The 16,964-nt window shown below is 59.2% G+C and overlaps 1 protein-coding gene across 1 annotated transcript; it reads left to right on the top strand.

Moving 5' to 3' along the window:
- Positions 1-5,835: 5,835 nt before the first annotated feature.
- On the top strand, positions 5,836-12,836 carry PLK5 (polo like kinase 5 (inactive); the record flags this gene model as incomplete). The annotated part of the gene is made up of 15 exons (XM_082835566.1): positions 5,836-5,952; positions 6,609-6,722; positions 6,876-6,992; positions 7,679-7,808; positions 7,923-8,010; positions 8,102-8,197; positions 8,819-9,017; positions 9,148-9,274; positions 9,452-9,528; positions 9,662-9,746; positions 9,996-10,073; positions 10,530-10,719; positions 11,674-11,803; positions 11,886-11,996; positions 12,651-12,836. 15 exons carry the CDS (start codon positions 5,836-5,838, stop codon positions 12,834-12,836), a joined length of 1,845 nt encoding a protein of 614 aa, XP_082691692.1.
- Positions 12,837-16,964: the final 4,128 nt, after the last annotated feature.

The raw sequence follows: 16,964 nt of genomic DNA on the forward strand, positions 1-16,964 counted from the left end.
CACACAGGATGTCCATGTCCTGGTGCTGGGACCTGTGACGTGTCACTTCACGGGGCAGAGGGGACTTTGCAGGTGGAATTAAGGCCCCTGGGATGGGGAGGTCCCTGGATTCCCCGGGGGCCCCAGCATCGTCACAGGGTCCTTATAAGAGGGAGGTGGGAGGGTCAGAGGCAGAGAGAGACGGGAGATGCTGCACTGCTGGCTGTAAAGATGCAGGAGGGGCTGAGAGCCAGGGATGCGGAGGCTCTGGAAGCTGGAAAAGGTGGGAACCGATGCTCCATTGGAGCCTCCGGAAGGACCGGCCCTGCCCACGCCTAGATTTTAGGACTTCTGACCTCCAGAATGTGAGGTGATAAATATATGTTTTCTTAAGCCACGAAGTTTGTGTTAATTTGTTACAACAGCCATAGGAAACGACTATTTGTCACATCTAAGGAACTCACGTTGGTATATTATGATTACTAATTGATAATATTAGTAATTACCATCACTATTGACCAAACTCCAAATGTTATTTGGATGCCACGAGTTGCTGGTTTTTTTTCCTTTTTCCCCAACTAATTTCCTTTTTCTGCTCCAGGATCTCATCCAGGAGCCCACATGACATTGAGCTGCTTCTCTCATAATTGGTCAAAAGACCCAAGCAGATGAAATACAGATTATTCCTGTGGAAATCTGGCTGGTTCTGATGGCACCCAGTACTTTGCATGCAGCCGAGTCAATCGATGTCCCCAAACAGAGGTTGAGAAGGCATCCAGCTGAGGACACTGGGGGAAGAGCGTCCACCCAGAAGGGCAGCACCCACTCAGAACCCTGAGGATGCCCACGCAGCAGGAGGAGTCTGAGGCAGCTGGGGGAGGGTTTGGACTTTCCCAAGGCTCCCCCAGTGAGTGGGTCAGCACCTACACGGGACACAGCACGGAAATGCACAGCCTGTCTCTGCCATGGAGCCCCCAGTCCTGTAGGAGAGAAGTCAGCGAACTAGCAGGGAAATGGCACGATTGCAGGTTGTGAGGGCACTGCAGAGGGACTCATAGGGTGTGGGGGGCCCTTGCCTGGGTCCCAGAAGATGAGAAGGAGCTCCTGGACGAAGACTGGGGGGTGGGGAGTCCTTTGGGCAGAGAGAATGGCATGTGCAAAGGCCCTGAGGTTGGGATGAGCTTGGTATGGGATCTCAGACCAACAGAGAGGCCAGGGCGGCTGGGCCAGGGTGAGCGAGTGGGTGTGTGGGAAGGCCATGGGGGCCCACTAGCAGGCTTTGGATGTGATCTGATTTGGTTCTGGAGGGCTTCTTGCTGTCAGGAAGAGGCTGGACTGTCCCTGAGCCCCACAGCATCCCCTGAGTCCAGTTCTCAGGCAGCCCCTGGTTCTGTGAGCCTCTGAGGGCCCAAATACATCGTGGCCCCCAACCGGGCCATAGCTGTCCTTAAAGCTCCTGACCCAGGGCCCTGGCTGGTCCTGAGCATGGTGCCAGGGAGGCCCCACGTGGTGTCTTCAGTCCCATCTCCTCCTCTGGATCATCCTTGGGCTCCCCTGCCAGGCATCTTGAAGGCAACGTCCCCAAAACTGCACTCTGGACCTCCCCTCCCTGACCCTGTCTGCCGCCCCACACCCTGACTGTGGACATGTGTCCTAGTGTCACGGGCCAAAGGGGAGAAGTTGGAGTGGTTGAGCCCAGGCTCTGCTCCGCTCTGGGGGGGCATCAAGCCCCTCAGAGCTCCCCACCCACATACCTTCCTGTCCCACATTTCACTCCATCGCTCTCCGAGCTGCAGTTGGACCATGTATGGGAGCCATTCCAAGCTGGGTGTACAAGACAATTAATGTCCAAGGTGGAGGCCCCGGCCAACGGGGGGTGGATGCCAGGGGTCCATGCGCCCCTCGTCCTCCCCTCCCATCCTTCCCGGCCCCTCAGTCCTGCTCTTCAGATCAACTCACGGCACTAAACCCTTGCTTCAGGGTCTGCTTTTGGCAAAGGCCGGACTAAGACAGGGGAGGAGAGACAAGCCCCCTGCGTCAGTCTCCTGCTGGCCTGGACCACATCAGCGAGAGGGAGTGGACAAAGGGGATGCGGGGGGCTCTGAACTGAGTCGTGGGCACCGGGAGGAGGAGCCTCAAAGGAGAACCGAAAAGATGTAACAAGAAAGGTGGGAGGGGCTTCCCTGGTGGCGCAGTGGTTGAGAGTCCGCCTGCCAACGCAGGGAACGCGGGCTTGTGCCCCGGTCCGGGAGGATCCCACATGCCGCGGAGCGGCTGGGCCCGTGAGCCATGGCCGCTGAGCCTGCGCGTCCGGAGCCTGTGCTCCGCAGCGGGAGGGGCCACCACAGTGAGAGGCCCGCGTACCGCGAAAAAAAAAAGAAAGGTGGGAGAATAGCCTACAAAGAGGTGTCCCAGAGGACATGAGGGAACAGAGCTTCTAGAAGGAGCCAGTGACAGTGTGTGCTGAGAGGCAGGAGAGGCAAGGGCAGGGTTTGTTCCCGGAGGATGGAAGCTCAGGGAATGTGGCACCCAGGTCCCCACAGCCCCAGCTGGGCCAGTCTTGAGGCAGTGGGCACTGCAGTCATGAGGTGGCCTCCCGCCCGCTCTGCTCACGGGGCCCGTCCCTGGGGACCTGAGAGGTCTGGCCGAGGGCTCCCGAGTACAGACAGGCAGCAGGGAGTCCACTGCGTTTCAAAGTCCAGGAGGCAGGAGGCAAGAGAGGGACCCAGGAGCCGGGCTGAGTCACGCCTGTCTGCCTGCTCCCTCCCCAGTCCTGGAAGGAGGGGCTGCACCACCGAGGACCCCGCGCCCAGCCCACCTGCCAGCCGCCTGAGGGAGGCCTCCCAGGGTCCCGCCTGGGCGCTGTCTCAGCAGCCGCCCCCTCCACCTGCGGCAGGTATTTTGAGCGAGGCTCCCCAGCACTTCTCCTGGGAAATCTGCTGAGTCTGGGGAGTTATCTCAGGTCAGGGAAAGAACAGACTGGAGACAAATCAAGCCTCTGGCCTGGAGCACGGGGGCTCAGGGGACCGCGCGGCCAGGCTGGGGCTCCAGCCCATGACCACCCCGGCCTCCTGAGCCCTGGGCAGGGGTCAGCAGGGAGGGTCAGGCAGCCCCCCTGAGTTCCCCCCTCAACGCCTGCCCCTTTGCAAAACTGCGATCCTGTGCTTGCTACACACACTAGGCTTCAGTTTGCTCATCTGTAAAATGGGGGTATTAGCTCCCTAGGCCTGTGGTTTTTAGGGGGGTGGGGAAGCTAAAACGGTTTTCACTTTCTGATTGTGGCAAAATACACAATCACACAAAATTCACCATCTTCACCATTTTTAAGCGCACAGCTCGGTGGCATTAAGCACACTCACATTGTTGTGCAACCATCCGCACCATCGTCTCCAGAACTTCCTCATCTTCCCAAACTGAAACTCTGTCCCCATGAAACACTGACTCCCCACCCCTCCCGCAGCCCCTGGCCCCCACCATCTACTTCCTGTCTCTCTGGATGTCACTCCTCTAGGACCTTCTGTGAGTGGAATGACACACAGTGTGTCTTTCTGTGTCTGGCTTATTTCACTGGGTATGATGTTCTCAAGGTCCATCCACATTGTATCAAGTGTCAGAACCTCCTTCCTTTTTAAGGCTGAATAGTATTCCACTGTATGGGTGGAGCACATTTTGTTTATCCCTCATCAGTCGATGGACACCCGGACTGTTTCCACCTTTTGGCTGTTGTGAAGAAAGCTGCTATGAACATCTAAGGTTTTCCTTTTATTATAAAGTTTTCCATTCTAGAGTGCTGGGGGAGGGCATCCCTGCTCGAGGGGGCGCAGGCTGGCAATGGGATGGCTCCCCAGCCCCGTGGAGGAGGTTCAGCCAGGAAAACAGTGGGCTGCCGGGAGATGGGGGCAGAGCTGGTATCTGCAGAGGGTGTCAGCTGACAGCCCTGCTGTGAGGCACTGGGCCAGGAGCTTTGGATTTCTTTCCCCCAGGAGGCTTCTGGGGGTCCAGTGGGCTCAGCTGCCTACTGCAGCGTGAGGGCTCTTCCTATGCTCCCGTAGCCCCTGGAGGAGAGGCCTGGGGGGCAGTATCGTGGGGGCAGGGGCTCCAGACGCACCAACCTGCACTGCAGGCCAGGTTCGGCCACAGTCTGGTGACTCTGGCTTGCATGTCCCTTCCTGAGCCTCAGTTTCCTCATCTATAACGTGGGGCTAAGAAGAGCACCGACCTCTGGGATAAGCCACTTCCTGGAAGGGGTCTGGCTTTCTGACGTTGGCCTCCAGAACCCGCCCAGACCCCCGGCTTTGGTTAATTCTGGGTGATCTCCTCTCCACCGTTTCCTGAGGGCCGGGTGGGTCTGTCTTGGGCACAAGTGCTGAACAAATACCTGAATTCGCAGGCAGCAGAGGCGTGCCACTGAGAAGAACCTGGATTCCTGCCTGCCAATGTGGATTCCAGGGTGACAATGATGTGACAGCTCAGACCCCCGGGCCCCCCAGCTGCCTGCCTTCTGTCACACCGCACCTGGTTCTCATTAGCAGAGGACTCGGGCTCCCCCGGCCGCAGCCAGCTGGCCCCCTGCACTGGCCTGGATGGAATCCTTGGCCCTGGAGCTGAGGCCGGCCCCCCGCAAAGGTACCAGAGGATGGTTCCATCCAATGCACTGGGGCCCCCGCAGAGTCCCCCATGCCCTGGGTGCCCCCATTTGACATGCCAGGCAGACATGTGACAACGCAGAAGGTGTTTCCTATCCCTGGTGGCTTGGCTGGGCCGAACTCCGAAATCTGGTCTCTGGAAAATTCCGAGGCCTGATTCCAGCCCCACGGAGCCCTGCTAACCCCTCCCCATTCATTGTGTTATGTAACTTTTGGGGATTAATACCGAGGCATCCAGAGGCAGCTGCCTGGATTCACGTCCAGCACTGTCCCTTCCTGGCTGGGTAAGCGACTTAACCTCCCTGGGCCTCAGTGTGTTCATCTGTAAAATGGGGACAAGGCCAGTTCCTGCATCTCAGAATCGGTGAAAGGGTGACTTGAGACAATGCAAGGAAAGAGCTGGGAACTGAGTCTGGGCAACAGCTCAGAGATGCTCCCATGGTTCCCGGGGGGCCCAAGCCTGCCCACTTGTTCTCCATCCCCCTGCCTCTCTTTGGCTGCCCAAGCCAGGAGTCACAACCCCCAGTGTCTGTCCATCAGTACCCAAATCCTGCTCCTTCTCTCCACTGAGTGTCCATCATATATGCCAGCCTCCCAACCCCAGCAGTGCCCCTTTGGGCTTCACGCCCCTCCCCACCTCCCTGAATCCTGCTGTGGCTCCCTAGTGCCAAGATAATCAAGTCTCGTGCGTTGTCATATGGGGCCCGGGGACCCACCTGCCAGGACCCACAGTCACACGTATTCAGGACGACTAGACTCAGACCTCAAGCGCAGTCTGGGGAGAGCCCTGCCAAGCCCTCCCTCCCACCCACCCTTCCCCTCGAAGCCTCGAGAGAATGAGACAATCACTCTGACCTCAGTCTTCTGCTCAGAGAAATGGGCGTGTTGACAGTTCACAGCTTGGCGGGAGGCGCAGGATTGGAGGAGCAAGCGAGCTGAGCGCGCGCGGGACTGGCGCTGGGCTGGCGTGCAGGGTGCCAGCGCCGCTCTGGTCCCTGAACTCCCGCCAGCCCCGCGTGCCCGCACGCCCAAGCACCCCCACGCGCCCGCCCCCTCCCGCGCTGGCCGCCCCGAGCGTCTGGACTCCACCCCTCCCCCCTCGGCCAATAAGACGCGTCCAGGCAGCGCGCGGCCCCCAGAGCAGCGCAGCGCGCGGTGGTCCCGGCCGAGGCTGCGCCAGTGCGCCCGCCCCGCCAGGCTCCCGGGAGGGATGGAGCCCGAGCCGCGGCGGCGGCGGCGGCGGCGCAGTTGCCGCCCGCTGGTCTCCGTCTTCCTGCGCGACCCGAGCTCGGGGCGCGTGTACAGGCGCGGGAAGCTGATCGGCAAGGTGGGGACCCCGGCACCCCAAGTCCGCTGACGAGGGGGCCGGGCCGGGCAGGGGTCCCGGCGGGACGGGGCGCGTTCGCGCGATCGCGACCGCAAACGAGCCAGCGTGCGCCCCGGCTTTTGTCTCTGCGTGTGTCGCGTGTCCACGCGAGTTTGGGGCTGGCGTGGGTGGACGCCCGGGTCTGCGATGTACCCGCTGTTCTGCGTGCATCGTGTGGCGGGAACCGGTGTTGGGCACGTTGTGCTGTGTTGTGGGTTGTGTGTCTAGGGTGTGGGTGTGCGCCCAAGTGTTCTGCGACTTGGAGCCTTGGTGCGGACCCAGACTCTGTTGTGTTGTCCCTGTGCATATGTGTCTGAATGTGTCATAGGTCTGTGCTTTCTGCGTTCGGGCGTTGTACCGTGTGTCCGGGGACTGTGTTAGGGTCCGTGGGCTCTATATATCCAGGTGTGGATGTGTCTGTGTGTCTGAGTGTATGTGTCCCTGTGCCTTCGTGTACTTCTGTGTGTTGTGTTGCCTTGGGTATCCAGGTATGAGGATGTGAGCTATGCATCCATGCGTCTCAGGGGTGTGTGTGTGTGCGTGTCTGTGTGTGAAGAGGCCTGGCCATCTGTCCCCACACCTGTGTGCCCCGAGCTCGTGAATCGCCTGCCCCGCAGGGCGCCTTCAGCCGCTGCTACAAGCTGACCGACATGTCCACCAGCTCCGTGTTTGCGCTCAAAGTGGTGCCTCATGGCGGTGGTGGGGCTGGACGGCTGTGCCCCGGCGACAAGGTACGCTCTGCGCATCAGTGCCCAGGGGCCCTGTGACCAAATCGGGTCCGCAGAGACGTCCCTGCCCTGGGGGTGGTGAGCATGCCCGTGGGGGCATGGGTACCTCGGGTGTGGGCACCTGCCGGGTGTGTACACGTGGGACCCCGCCTGCAGGTGGAGCGCGAGATCGCCCTGCACAGCCGCCTGCGACATCGCAACATCGTGGCCTTCCACGGACACTTTGCTGACCGTGACCATGTGTACATGGTGTTGGAATACTGCAGCCGTCAGGTGCCCAGGGGGCGGGGCCTAGAGGGAGCCATGCCCCCCCCCCCAGTCCGCTGTGCTCATCTGTGGCCCCCTCCCATGTCTGTCTCTCCTTACCTGTTTCTACCTGTGACCACACTAGGCCCACCTATGCTCACCCTTAATGCTCTAGTGCCCACCTGCCCACCCAGAGGCTCTCTTGACTCACCTCGGCACACCTATGCCCACCTGTGCCCCTCCTGCACTCAGCCAGGCCCCACCTGCCCACACCTGGCCTCACCTGGGCAGTCCTGCCCCTGTTCCCCAGGCCCGGGGCCCTTGGGGCCACTCACACGGTGCAGCCCAGAGCCCAGATGTCCGACAGGCAGGAATGCCTGTTCCTGAACCCACTTGGACTTAGTTGCACCTTCATAGACCCCTTGAACTGCCTGAGCCCACTTAAATACACCTGAGCTCTCCTTTGCCCAGAACGTACCCACCTTGGGTTCGTCTCTTGCCGAAAAGCTCACTGTGGCCCCCTCGGCCCATCTGAACTCGTACGTTCCTCCTGGGGCTCAGAGCTCACCTCTGCCTGTCCCACAATCAGCCACATCCACCTGAGAGCTGAATTTACCTTTGCCTTCTTGGGTCCCTGGAACTCACTGTACCGCCTAACCTGGGCTCACCTGTGTCTCCTCGGCGCCGGTGCTGCACCTGCCGGTCCCCTGCAGTCACTGGCCCACGTGCTGGAGGCGCGGCAGACGCTGACAGAGCCTGAGGTGCGTTACTACCTGCGGGGCCTGGTCAGCGGCCTGCGCTACCTGCACCAGAGGCGCATCGTCCACCGGGACCTGAAGCTCAGTGAGGACGCGGAAGGGGCCGCGGGGGCGGGGTGGGGGCGGGGCGGGGGCGGGGATTCCACCCACACGCCGTGCTCCTCCCCCTCCCATCCCCTCCGCCCCCGGGCCCCGGCAGGTAACTTCTTCCTGAACAAGAACATGGAGGTGAAGATCGGAGACCTGGGGCTGGCCACCAGGGTGGGCCCAGGAGGCCGCTGCCACAGGTGACCGGGAGGCTCTGAGCGGGCTCTCTGGGTGGGTGAGGGTGGGCCGGCTCTGGCCCCAGCCTTCCTGAGCCCCCGTTATGCCCCCCAGAGTGCTCTGTGGGACCCCAAACTTCCTGGCCCCGGAGGTCGTGTCCAGAAACGGGCACTCCTGCCAGTCGGACATCTGGGCTCTGGGCTGCGTCATGTGAGTGGCCCCCGAAGCCCCGGGCCTGGGGAAGGGGGGCAGGACTGCCCAGCTGGGGCCAGGTGTGGGCAGGTGGGAGCGGGCGCCGGCAGGTAAGGACAGGTGTAGGCATGTACAGGGGAGATTGAGTGGGGGCACAGGCAGGTATGAGCAAACACAGGACCAGTGTGTGCAGCTCGGGGGGCAGGTGGGAGCACACACCTGCCATCATCTGAGCGTGCAGGTATGAATAGGGCATATGGCGGGATGATAGTTTTGAGTGTGCACAGAGGTGTGGACAGGTGTGTGCAGGTGGCAGATACACAGGCAGATGAGGGCATATGTACAGGTATGAGGTGTGAGCATGCATAAACTAAACCTGGAAAGGTATATGCAGGTGTGTCCAGGTATAACCCAGGAGCAGGCAGGTGTACAGACAGATGCTGGTGTCTCCTGAGCAGACAGGAATGGCCAGGTGGGAGCAGATGTAGGGCAGCTATGAGAAAGTGGATGTGACGTGGGTACGGAGTCAGGAAGTGTGGGAAAGTGTGGCCAGGTGTGCACAGGTAGGTGTGAGGCAACCCTGGATGCCCAGGACAGATGCAAGCAGGCACCCAGGTTCCTGCCCCCGACCCGGCCCAGGTACATGGTGCTAACTGGCGCCCCTCCCTTCGTGGCGGCACCCTTGTCGGAGATGTACCAGAACATCCGAGACGGCCGCTACCCCGAGCCTGCACATCTGTCCCCCAATGCACGCCGCCTCATCGCCCGCCTGCTGGCACCCAACCCGGCCGAGCGGCCCAGCCTGGACCACCTGCTGCAGGATGACTTTTTCACGCAGGTGTGGGGTGTCAGCGGGTCGGGGCTGCCCTTCTCTGGGGCGTCTCAGCAGACCCAGGTGTGGGTCAGGACCCCCAGCTAGCCCAGGTACTCAGGAGTGGCGTGCTAACGCCCAGCTCTCCACTCCGAAGGGCTTCACCCCGGACCGGCTGCCGCCCCACTCCTGCCACAGCCTGCCCATCTTCTCCATCCCCCAGCCTCTGGGCAGGCTCTTCCGGAGGGTGGGCCGGCTGCTGCTGCCCCAGTGCCGGAGGCCTTGTGAGTACCGCCCCGCCCCCTCACCTGCTCCTACCTGCGCCCCGCATCTCACGCCTGTCCTCCTCCCTACCTGCTCTGAAATGTCACCGCCACAGCAGAGGCGGATGTCGGTGGCAGAGGTCTCGCCCTGCATGGGGTCAGGCTCTGCCCGCCCCCCAATCCTCGTGCCTCCTGCAGGCCCCTTCACTCCTAAGGAGGCTTCAGGTCCAGGAGAAGACGGCCCTGACCCTGACTCCATGGAGTGCGGTAGTGAGGTGAGGGCGCGGGGAGGGGGGCATGGTGGGGAATGTGGAGGGCATCCTCACAGGGAGGCTGGGCAGAGGGAGAAGCCAGGGGGTCTTCAGGGGGGGAGGCCAGAGCCCCCAACCCCTGCTGCTCCCTCCCCAGGCCTCCCTGTCAGAGGGAGGGGCTCCGTGCCCTGAGCGCCCTGTCCACCTGCTCAGCCAGGGGACCCTTGGGAGTGACCCGGCGGGTGAGCAGACTCTCCATCGTAGGTGGGAGCTGTGGGCAGGACTGAGGGTCGAGAAGTGGGGGGCAAAGATCCTGCCTTGCCAGGACCACGTCCCCTCTCCCGGCCTCAATTTTCCCACCTGTAAAATGACAATGATGTCTGGAATCCTTCTGGGGTGAAAATAGGACTTTCCCGGATGTGGGAGTTTGGGGTGGGGCTGGTTGGAGGGGCCCTGGCCTGTCTGTCCCCCACAGAGATCTGTCTCCCCAGGGCCCCAGGGGAGCCCGAGGCAGGAGGTAGAGGCAGCCATCAGGAGCCTGCAGCTTTGCCTGGACTCTGGCGCCCCAGGTAGGAGCAGCACAGATAGCTGGTGACTGTATTACAGACTTCCAGCTTCTCCTGTGGCCCAGCTTCCTGGGCCACTGGGGTTTCCCAGGGTTTCCATGATTGCCCTTTTTCTCTTCTGCAATCCAATCTAGGATCCCACATGGCCTTGAGCAATTTTTATTTTGTAATACAAAAAATGTTTAATGAAATAAAGCAAAGCCCTACGGTATTTTGGACCCAGGGTCCGCCAGTCCTCCCGCCTCAAGGCAAGAGTTGGTTGTTTTTTTTTTTTTTTTTTTTTGGCCGCATGTGAGATCTTAGTTCCCCATCCACGGATCGAGCCCGTGCCCCCTGCAGCGGAAGCACGGAGTCTTACCCACTGGACCGCCAGGGAAGTCCCAAGAGTTGGTGTTCTATTCCCTGGACTTTACTCTCCATCTCCTGTGCCTCTGCCGTCCTTCCGCCCGCCCCTTCCAGGACCGCTGCTCACTTCATTTCATCCTGTGCCAGCCACGCAGGACCCCCCAGGAGAGCAGCGGCCCATCCTCTGGGCCCCCAAGTGGGTGGATTATTCCAGCAAGTACGGCTTCGGCTACCAATTGTCAGACGGGGGCAGTGGTGTCCTGCTTCGGGATGGCACCCACATGGCCCTGCGTCCCGCAGAGGGGTAAGTTGTGGAGTTCCTATCCCCCTGGGAGGCCAGGCCCTCCTCCCTGGCTTTCTTCATTCACTCCTCACAGATTTATTACACATCTACTGTGCACACCTACAGGCACTTACTGCCTGGTCGGGGAGAACAATGCTAAACAAATGAATTACTAAGTTGATTTCAGGTGGCAGTTTTCTGAAGGAAACGAAGCAGGTGAGGTGACAGATTGGGGAAGTGGAGACGACTCTCAACCGAGTGGTTGTGGAAGGGGGGCCTTTCTGAAGAAGTGACGCTCAGGCGAGACAGAAATGATGAGAAAGAGTCCGTCAGGAACAGCATCTGAGGCCTAGGGAACAGCATGTGCAAAGCCCCCGAGATGGGACTGAGCATGGTGGGTTTGAGGAATGGCAGGGAGAGGGGAAGGACATGAAGTCACAGAGCCTCACAGGCCACTGTTGGGGTTGGGGCAGGAAGGAGGGGTCAGACTCACACTTTTTTTTAAAAAAATTAATTAAATTAATTAATTTATTTTTGGCTGCATTGGGTCTTCATTGCTGCGCACAGGCTTTCTCTAGTTGCGGCGAGTGGGGGCTACTCTTTGTTGCGATGCACGGGCTTTTCATGGTGGTGGCTTCTCTTGTTGCGGAGCACAGGCTCTAGGCAGGTGGGCTTCAGTAGCTGTGGCGCACAGGCTCAGTAGTTGTGGCTCGCGGGCTTTAGAGCGCAGGCTCAGTAGTTGTGGCGGCCCGTCAGGATCTCAGCGTGGACAGGCTGAGTCTGTGGCTCCAAGGGTCTGGAGTTCAGGGGAGGGGCCGGGGCTGGATGAACAGAGAGGGCTGGTCCGTGCAGAGCTGGTTTCACATCATGGTCCAAGAGACACGGCTGCGTGAGAAGGTGTCCTGGGGTGTGAGGTGTCCAGGATGGAGGTCCTGACAGCTGGCACCGCCCTGTGCAACCCCCCACCCCCATCAGCCAAGTCATCTACATGCCTGACCGGGGAAGGCTGGAGACGTTCGCCCTGAGGGATGTGCCCACCCTGCTGGGTGCCAAGCTGGCTGTCCTTCGGCTCTTTGCCCGATACATGCAGCGGCGGCTGCGAGAGGTGAGGGCTGGGTGGGGCTGGGGGGTGTGCCAGGCGGTGGGAGCCCTCGGCCCTGAGGCCCCGTGGCTGGGTCTGTCCACAGGAGGGGGGCCTGTCCACAGCCGCCTGGCTGGCAGCCCCCAGCCTCTGCCTGCTGCGCTTCCTGGTGTCCGAGCGGGCCTCACTCCTGCTGTTCAGTGATGGGACGGTGCAGGTGAGTGAGGGTCCCCCCCGCAAACAGGGCTGTTACATTGCACGCTTCTGGGGGGAGCCCCAGGAAAATCGGAAATAAAATGTGTCTGAATGACAGCAAAATGTCCCTCAGGGTCATCGTCCTGTGTGGTTACCTGTAGCAGCTGTCGAAATGTCATTTTGTTGCAGAATCATTTTTAGGTTTTCCTGCGCAGTCCTGGCAATCCCTGGGACATCATAGCCACTCCTAAAACAGATTTCAAACGCACTAGTATACAATACTTATTATTTTTAAAAATTACTATGATTTTATTTTATAGTAAAAATCCCCTCTCTGTTCAGACCAGAGTACCCTGGCCTGGGCCGGGTCTTAGAGGATTGTCTTCAAATGGCCCTGCCCAGCAGCTGTGGAAGCTGGTACCCATGAGGAGCTGCTGTTCCCCAGGGCACAGGCTTAAGAGTAGGAGGTCTCAGTGGGTGGCTCTGGGCAGAGGAGTCCCATCTGAGCCTCAGTTTCCCTGTCTGTGTGGTAGAGCCCTGGGCTCCTGACCCTGAGTTCCTATGGGTGGGGCAGCCACTGAGACTCAGATCACGGGGACCTCAGTCTCCTATCCACTTGTCCTCCGAGGGCCAGGGCCCCTTCTCCCCTCGGACCCAGCTCCTCCCGCCTTGGTAGGTCAGCTGCAGCGGAGACCAGGCTCAACTCGTGCTGAGTGGTGGGTGTGAAGAGCTGCGGCTCACGGTCTGGGAGCAGGGCCAGCCTGGCACCTCCTACCCGCTGGGCGTCCTGCGGAGCCACGGCTGTGCTCCGGCTGCCCGCCGGCACCTTCAGCATGCGATCCACATGCTTCAGAGCATCTAGCTTCCCTGAGGGTCAAGGTGGACCTCTGCATGTTGATGCCCAGGACCCAAGCTCCATTTCTGTCCCTTTTGCTCCCCCAGAGGGGACGTCCTCGGGGACAGCTGGGGGAGCATGCAGGGGGTATAGGAGGTGGGGTCCTGGCCTCGTGGCATGACTGTTCAACCCAGACTTGTGTTTGGAATTGTTCTTTTTTCATTAAAGTAAACTTGACTCTGCAGCCTGCCGTCGGCCTCTCTTTGGGGGAATTTGAGGAGCTTTGGCAAGGGGGGACCATGATCTGAGCCCACTGCTCCTTGTGGCAGAGACAGGCCAGATTTTCACCAACACAGAAATTCTTACTAGAGTGGGGTTCTGCCATGACCAAAAGTCTAAAATATGGAACATTCGCTCAACTGCTGGGCAGTGAGGACACAGGTGCTGGAGGCTGGGAAGATGGCGACCCATGTCATGCCGGGACAAGACACCAGGGTCACCCTGATGTGCTGGACCTGTGAACCAAGAGAGCCAACTGCCAAGGGGGACGAGAGCTTGCCCTCAGGACTTCCCCTCCCCACGCCCCCGGAAATGCTTTCCAGCTCCCTGACTGAGAATGCGGTCCCTCTGGGTTTTTGTGAGTTTCAGTTATTCCAACTCACAGTGGCTGAAACAAAGAGCTTATCAGTGCCTATAACTGAGAGGTTGGGACCCATGACCTTCAGGCAGGGCTGCATCCAGGGCCTCTCACGGCAAGGTAGGGAATTCACCCTGGCCTGGCCCTCTCTCTCCCCGAGGGCTGCAGTGTCTCTGGCCTCACACTTACAATATTCACAACCCTGTACCCAGCAGTAAGCAGTCTCCTCAGGTGTTTCTGGAAAGTCCTGGGACAGCACTTCCTCAGACCAGCATAGGTGACAGCCCTGCCCATGGTTGGGGGACCAGCCGGTTAACCACTGCGTCTTCAGAAACCCCTCCAGGGGGCTGGCTTTGCCTGGTCTGGATTTGGGCTTCGGCCCCGGGCCTCACCCTCCCCTGGTGGGTCCTTCAGCCACCCAATCTCCACGATCCCCTGCCGAGCTCCCGGGCACCTGGGCCCTTTGGGGCCCTTCTCTCCTCTTATTTCAGCCGCAAACTGACAAGCCCACTCCCTGCAGCTCCCCAGAGACCCCTCAATTCCTTACAGACACCAGGCCAACACCCCTTCGGCCCACCCCTGTCGGGACCCTCGCTCAGGCTCCAGGTCCCACCTCCCTCCCGAGGACGCACGCCCACCACCATAGACCCCTTGGCCGGGGTGGGAGTCGGCCACAGCTCTTCCTCTTGCTCTTGGGGCCAAACTGCAGGGGGGTGGTCTCCATGCCTCAAGTCCCTGCTGCCTCCGTAACCCTCTATGGCCTGACTTCGCTCCAGGTCAGCTGGGGCCACTGGCGCCACCATTACTCTGCCACTGAAGTGTGGGCCGGCCCCGGGTTAAGCATCGCCCTCCCACCCACCCATACTGGTTTCCTGAAGCTCTGTAACAAATTACCACAAAGTAATAGGTATTTGTTCTCCACGTTCTGGAGACCAGAAGTCGGAGACCAAGGTGTGGCAGGGTCGCGATTCCTCTGAAGGCTGCGGGGCAGGCGGGGAGGGCGGTGGGGGGGTGGGGGGGGATTCTTCCGACCTCTTCCAGCTTGTGGTGGCCCCAGGCATCCCTGGGCTTGAGGCTGCATCACCCTAGCCTCTGCCTCCGTCTTCACACAGCTTCACCCTCTGTGTCTGAGTCTCCTCCTCCGTCTCTTATAAGGACATTAGATTTAGGGCCAACCTAATTCAGGATGATCTCATCTCAAGATTCTTAATTACATCTGCAAAGACCCTTTTTAAAAATTTTTGTTTATTTTGGCTGCGTTGGGTCTTCGTTGCTGCGTGTGGGCTTTCTCTAGTTGCGGCGAGTGGGAGCTGCTCTTCGTTGCGGTGCGCGGGCTTCTCATTGCGGTGGCTTCTCTTGTTGCAGAGCACGGGCTCTAGGCACATGGGCTTCAGTAGCTGTGGCATGCGGGCTCAGTAGTTGTGGCTCACAGGCTCTAGAGCACAGGCTCAGTAGCTGTGGCGCGCGGGCTTAGTTGATCGGCGGCACGTGGGATCTTCCCAGACCAGGGCTCGAACCCGCGTCCCCTACATTGGCAGGCGGATTCTTAACCACTGCGCCTCCAGGGAAGTCCCTGCAAATACCCTTTTGTAAGCTCCCATCCACAGGTTCCAGGGGTGTATCTTTTGGGGGCCACGAATCGATGCACTCCACCCCCTGAGCCTCATCAGAGCTGGTTGCTTGTACCTAGGTGTATCCCCATTTTTTTGTTGCTTTTGAGCCACACTGTGCGGCATGTGGGATCTTAGTTCCCCGACCAGGGATCAAACCCGTCCCCCTGCAGTGGAAGCATGGAGTCTCAACCACTGGCCCGCCAGGGAAGTCCCAGGTGTATGCCCATTTTACAGATGGGGAAATTCCAGCAGGGCTAGGCTGGAACCCTGCATGTATGTGGCCCTTCCTGAGACCCACCTGCGGCCCTGCAGCCTGGGGCTACTACTCTCAGTTGGAGGATCTGATGTGGCCGTCACTCGCTCGTGGGGTGCCCTGTCCATCTCTGGCTACTTCCTCTCCATCCCTGTTGCCCCATCAGACGCTCCTGTCATCCCAAGCCCCTGGCCTCCTCCTGGAAGCCCTCCAGGCTGCTCTGCTATGCCTTCCTAGCTTTCCTAGCGGGCTGTGTCCCCCAGACCCCTCATTGCCCATTCCTCAAGCCAGCAGCCTGTGGTCACCTGGCCCCTGGGTTTGTCCCTGGAGCAGTCCTGGGCCCCTCCCTGTCACCACACCCCATCCTCCACACACTCCAGCGCTTCCTTCCCCGCCTTTGGAACTTTTGTGGCAACTGCCAGCTGACCACGGTCCAACCCATGGTCCCCCAGTCCTCGACTCCAGGCCAATCCCAGTCCTGAAGAAATGTGTCCAGCAGCCCCACGGGCCATGGTCCTCTGCTCCCAACTAGGTGACAGGGGGACACCACCTGTGGCTCATCGCTCAGATGTTCTTTGGGGACTGGTAGGTGTTAGGAGTCATCCTGGGAGGAAGGTTTGCAGACCTCAGTTTCCCTGTCTGTACAATGTCAGGTGGACCCCGTCCTACTGGAGATGGGGGTCCCACACACACCACGGAGGCAGGCCGATGCCCTTGGAAGTAACCACCTGGCACCATCCCCTCCACATGGGTCATAGCCGTCCCCATGGCTGGTTGCCCCCTGGGATGTCAGGTCCTGAGCCTCAGGAAAAGGGGACCTGGCTGGACCACCTTTCCGTGTAGCCCCGATGCCGACAGCACCTGGCTTGTGGAAAAGCCTGGAATTGGGGTATCCTGAACTCTAACTCTTGTATCTGGAAGACTAGGGGGGGAGGGGCTGGATCTGAGCCCTCCCCCACCCCTCCCCCATGCCCACCAACCCCACACCAGGCCAAGGGCTCACGTGTAGTAAAAAGACTTTATTAAGAAGGCTTTGAAGTCAAAAAATAAAACTCTTGATACAATTTTCTGAACCCTTAGGTCAGCTCAGCAAATATATAATCAGTAATTTAGCTGTGTAAGATTAAAGGTCCGTTACTTTATTTAAAATAAAATATATTTTAGTTTTCTTAAAATTTATTCCATAAAGTACATATTTCCCTATAAATTCCCTACATATACACAAGAGGTAAAAAGTAAAAGTTTAAAAAAACAAAAAAATTAAAAAACGGTCAACAGAAACCACAGCAGAAAAAGGATTAATAATTAAAAAAAAAAAAAAGTAAGTTCTGGACGCCCCCTCCCCCCGCCCCCCCTCCAGCCTGCGCGCGGCTTACATACTAAAGGGTAACCAGTTGGCCCCAAAAAGGGAGCCGTCCTTCTGGAAGTTTCTGCAGAGGTTGACGCCGTGGGAAAACAAACACTGTCAAATCGATATCAGCTACGTACAAAAGGACAACCGGGAGAGTTGTAAAAATCGTGTTTTTTTTTTTTCCTTAAAAAGATCACCCTGGGGAGGGGGGGGGGTGTCTTAAATAAAAAGTGCAAGCAGGCCTTTTCTCTCTGGTTTATTTTAACCTGTCGACTCAATACTGTCATTTGTTAAGAACTGA

Source organism: Leucopleurus acutus, assembly GCF_964270905.1.
Source record: "Leucopleurus acutus genome assembly, chromosome: 3".
In the NCBI taxonomy this organism is placed as follows: Eukaryota; Metazoa; Chordata; class Mammalia; order Artiodactyla; family Delphinidae; genus Leucopleurus; species Leucopleurus acutus.